The sequence below is a fragment of the Rhea americana genome, unplaced genomic scaffold, assembly GCF_003343005.1.
Source record: "Rhea americana isolate MKP2758 unplaced genomic scaffold, rheAme1 scaffold_47, whole genome shotgun sequence".
Classification (NCBI taxonomy): Eukaryota; Metazoa; Chordata; class Aves; order Rheiformes; family Rheidae; genus Rhea; species Rhea americana.
In genome coordinates this window covers 2,882,491-2,886,553 of record NW_028186612.1, presented here as the reverse complement: position 1 = coordinate 2,886,553, position 4,063 = coordinate 2,882,491, and the positions used below count along the sequence as shown (strand labels likewise).

The following is a 4,063-nucleotide window of genomic DNA, read 5'->3' as shown; positions in this document are numbered from 1 at the left end:
GTTTTACTGTACCAAGTGCTGCACTAAAGCAGCACCTTAAGTTTGTCTGAACAATAGCTCGAGAGCTTGTRTGGCAGTATGTGCCTGAAGTAAGAGAGCGTAAAAACCTTAAATTTCWAGAGATCTAACATCCTATCAGCAACATGCAATTAAAAAAATTCTGAATATGCGTCTCATTGACAAATGTATAGTTCATAGTATTTTTAATTTTCTTAGAATCTGATGGYTCAGAAAAATTAAGCAATTATTAAACATGAATTGTCCAGCATAATTTTTTGATGTTCACAGCTTATCTGTTTTGGAATTGCTTATCTTGATTTCCTTTCTAGTTTTTACCATTTACCAATCGATGAAAGGAAGAGAAGAATGAAAAATGGCTGAGTTCTTATTTCCTGGTACCAACAACTTCCGTAAGTTCACGTTTGAATCCTTAGCTGCTATTGAGAAGAGAATTGCTGCCAAGAAGACTTGTGAAAGAAATGCTGGAGACCAGAGATCTCAGGAGAAACCACGCCCTCAGCTGGACCTAAAAGCTTTCCAGAAGTTACCTGCTCTCTATGGAAATCCTCCTCCGGAGCTCATTGGGGAACCGCTGGAGGATCTTGACCCGTACTACAAAGATCGCAAGGTTAGAGCCAACTAGATAATTTGGAGTTTAATTTGTTTTATCGTGTTGCTAAGAAGTGTTTATGGAATGATTTATTAAAACAGCATAGGTTACATCTCCTTTATCCTTGCTCTTAAGATTATAATAACGCAGGTGCTTGGCACAGCTGAATGACATGGAGTAATCTTGTATAAAAAGCTTAATTTTGAATTAAACAACACAAATTTCATTTGCATGGTTTGTTCAGCACTTGAATCTTGCCTAAATCTTCCAGATGGGTCTTGCATGGCATATGTCCGTGTGACTCACGCAGAAACGCCGCTCGGTTGTATGCAGCGCGCGGTTCTCCTGCACAGCCGCTACGGCGTGTGTTTGCTGCGATCTGCGCCGAGTCCGGAGATCTGCTCGAAATCGCAGAAGCTGACAGCTGAACGCCGCTGGCAGCAAATGCACTACTGGGCATGCGATAAAAAATACCTGTCTCCAGCTTGTACAGAATCTCCAGTGTTGCCTTGAGCAAAAGGGCGTTGTTAGGTCTAACTGTATCAGGCCACATGCAGCTGAGTTATATAAAGCTACTGCGTTATAAACTACATCTTGACCACGTTAGCCGGTTTGTTTCCCTGTGTTATAAACATTTGGTGATTTTAATAATGAAATATTATGTACCTATGTGTATATAATTGCAAGGAAGAACCATTCTTTCCAGACTCATGCCAGTTTTTCCATAAAGTATAACTTATGCAAAGAAAAAATACTTGAAGTTTTGCGGTGTTATAACCATAAAAGCAGTTTCTCTGTTACAAAAAAACCCAGATATAAATAAATAAAATGGATAAAGGAAGAYAAAGAGGTTTTGAATCAACTCTGAGAAATTATAATAATTTTATAGATTCTCTTAATTATTTTATATGGTTTGAAACAGCATGTTACTTTCTATCTTAATGCATTTGTTCCTCTTATACATACAATAAATGATCCTCTGAGTATAAACATTACTTAAAAACGTTTCCTGATGAGTCCTTAAAACCTACCTATTCCAGCCCCATGTTCTAAGTAGAGTACAGTTTTAGTAAAGAACAGAGAAATGGGAAWTAATCCATTGTAAATTAAGCTTATTGGATGTTTCTTCTTTTTCTTTAAGGTTTTCATAGTGCTGAACAAACAGAAAACAATCTTCAGATTTACTGCCACACGTGCCTTATGGATCCTGAGCCCCTTCCATCCACTTCGAAGAATAGCAATTAAAATTTTAGTACATTCATATCCTTTTTGTTATCTTCGTTCATTCTTTTTCATTGCAAAGACCTATGTAATACTGTGCTGTTATATTTTAGGGCYCTGAATGAATCTTGTTTCTTCCTCACTCCAGATTACCGCTGATTATGAATGAACGTAGAAATTATTATTGTCTTTTGCTCTTGTCCTATTTAGAAATAAATAGTTTTGTGAGTAGTGGGGGTAATGAAGACTGATTTCTACAAATTTGTGTTTTAAGAATGATCYCTGATATTGACCGTCTGACGTCTCCTAAACAGATACCTCATTCTGAAGCCTTTCTCGGTGAGAAAAATTATAAGGTTCCCATCTTCTATCTCATCCTCTGTTTACCCAAAATGTAAGAATTAGATCTCTGCTTTTGCAACAACTACRTCAAAGTTGATCAGCCACTGGGCAATTTCAAGAAAAAAGGTACACGTACAAACACACAGAGAAAGTACWATTTAATAAAGGTAGTTTCTTTAGGAAACCTGGTTAAAAATATCTCTTTGATAMCTGAAACTGAAAATTTTCAGGGATGCTATTGTAAGGAGGAATAAAAAGTTCATTGAGATCTCCCTCCCATACCTAAATGAACGAGAARTGAGCACATGCACGGAGCAAGCTGTGATGGCTCTGAGTTGTCTTCAYAGCAGAGTGTGAAGTGTCTCCTCGGAGACCTTCCTTGGAGGCCAAGATGRATGGCATTGGTACCTCAGTACTTGCGCTGCAGCCCCGTGTTTGTGAGGATACTTGAAAGAACCTAYGACTGCAGCCAGGAGGTCTTTTGGGGGTGGAGAGGGCAAATGAGGGAAAAGGTAGGTTTCTTTCACATGCACGTAGACCTCCTGGATTGCTGAAACTCCTGCGGTATGACACGAAGAGTGAGATGCAAGGCACATCAGCTTAGGTGTCAATATGTGAGCTAGATGCCCACACTCCTGTTAGTGTCATGAAGTCAGAGAGGGCCAGAGAGCAGCTGAGCAACCACCAGAGGTGACCAAACATAAGTACTTAGGGACTTTTAGGAGGCCCACAAATATCCTGGCACACCTTGCAGTGGCTGCTAAGAAGAGCACAGGTCTCTGTRGTTAGAGTCAATCTCGGCTTCATCTGTGTGGCCTTGGGTAAGTTAGTTAACTTTTATGGCATATGTATTTATGCAAATAAATAAATAAATAATATATATATTTCTATACACACACCCATACATGCATACATTATATATATATATATACACACACACACACATTTTTTATATATATAAAATAAATAAATAAATAATATATTAACCGTGGAGTTTAATAAGGAGTACATTATTATTATCACTATTTATATTCCACCAGTGATCAAACWGTTACTTGAAAAGTCTAATTCCCAGCACTGAAAAGTTCACAGTTTAACTGAAGGTAAAATTGCAGAAATTGCCTAGCTCATGAAGGGGAAGAGGAGAGGCAGAAAGAGTGCAGTGAAACACGTTTTAGGCCTATGGACTTACACCAAATTTTTTTGTACAAGGAGGAAAGGTGAAGTTTAGGCTATTAGATAGCAGAGTGCAGTTCGTAGCTTCATTACGACTTTCCCCGAGGCCTTAAGAAAATCAGCCAGTCCCTGTTTAACAATTCCCCTGCTATAAAATTAAGCTAAATATGCATCCTTCCCCTGATTCTTTATTGACACTAGTTTACCTGAAACTCTGAGGTGTTAGGCACAATTTTATCAAGTTTACAACACCTAGAGCAGTGGATGCCTAACCTTTACTGGAGTCAAGCTGTCAAAAATAACAACATACAGTATTATGATCTAATGTGAACCAAAATTGGTAAATTCATAYGCATACAGTTCTTACGCAGGCCGTAAAGTCTAATTCAAATGTCAGCTCTATAACTGATAAGATACCTAGTTACAGTTCTGATCTGGTGCCATATTCTTTGCCTTCACTCCCGTGACTCACGTTGTTCACGTGGTTTATTATGTGCACTATTATAACTAACTGCGTGTTCATGGCTCTGACTGAGTCATCTAAGGTTTCCCAGTCTCCTTGGAGCAAGAATGTTGAGTAAGTATCTCTGGGTATGTATGTATTTTAATTCTGTATTTCTAATTAGCCATACCTTGCAGTCTTCATCCAAAATAGTTTAGAGGGGATTTTGTAGAGAATTTGTTTGGTTTAGGACTTCAGCATTTTCTGCTTTG

General features: G+C 38.2%; 1 protein-coding gene across 1 annotated transcript in view; it reads left to right on the top strand.

Moving 5' to 3' along the window:
• Positions 1-373: 373 nt before the first annotated feature.
• LOC146589296 (sodium channel protein type 5 subunit alpha-like) overlaps positions 374-4,063 on the top strand; it is a 34,373-nt gene continuing 30,683 nt past the window's right edge. The window contains exons 1-3 of the mRNA XM_085316412.1: positions 374-628; positions 1,752-1,870; positions 3,822-3,926. Of these exons, the coding sequence (XP_085172538.1) occupies positions 374-628; positions 1,752-1,870; positions 3,822-3,926 (479 nt within the window). The remainder of the gene's footprint in view (positions 629-1,751; positions 1,871-3,821; positions 3,927-4,063) is intronic.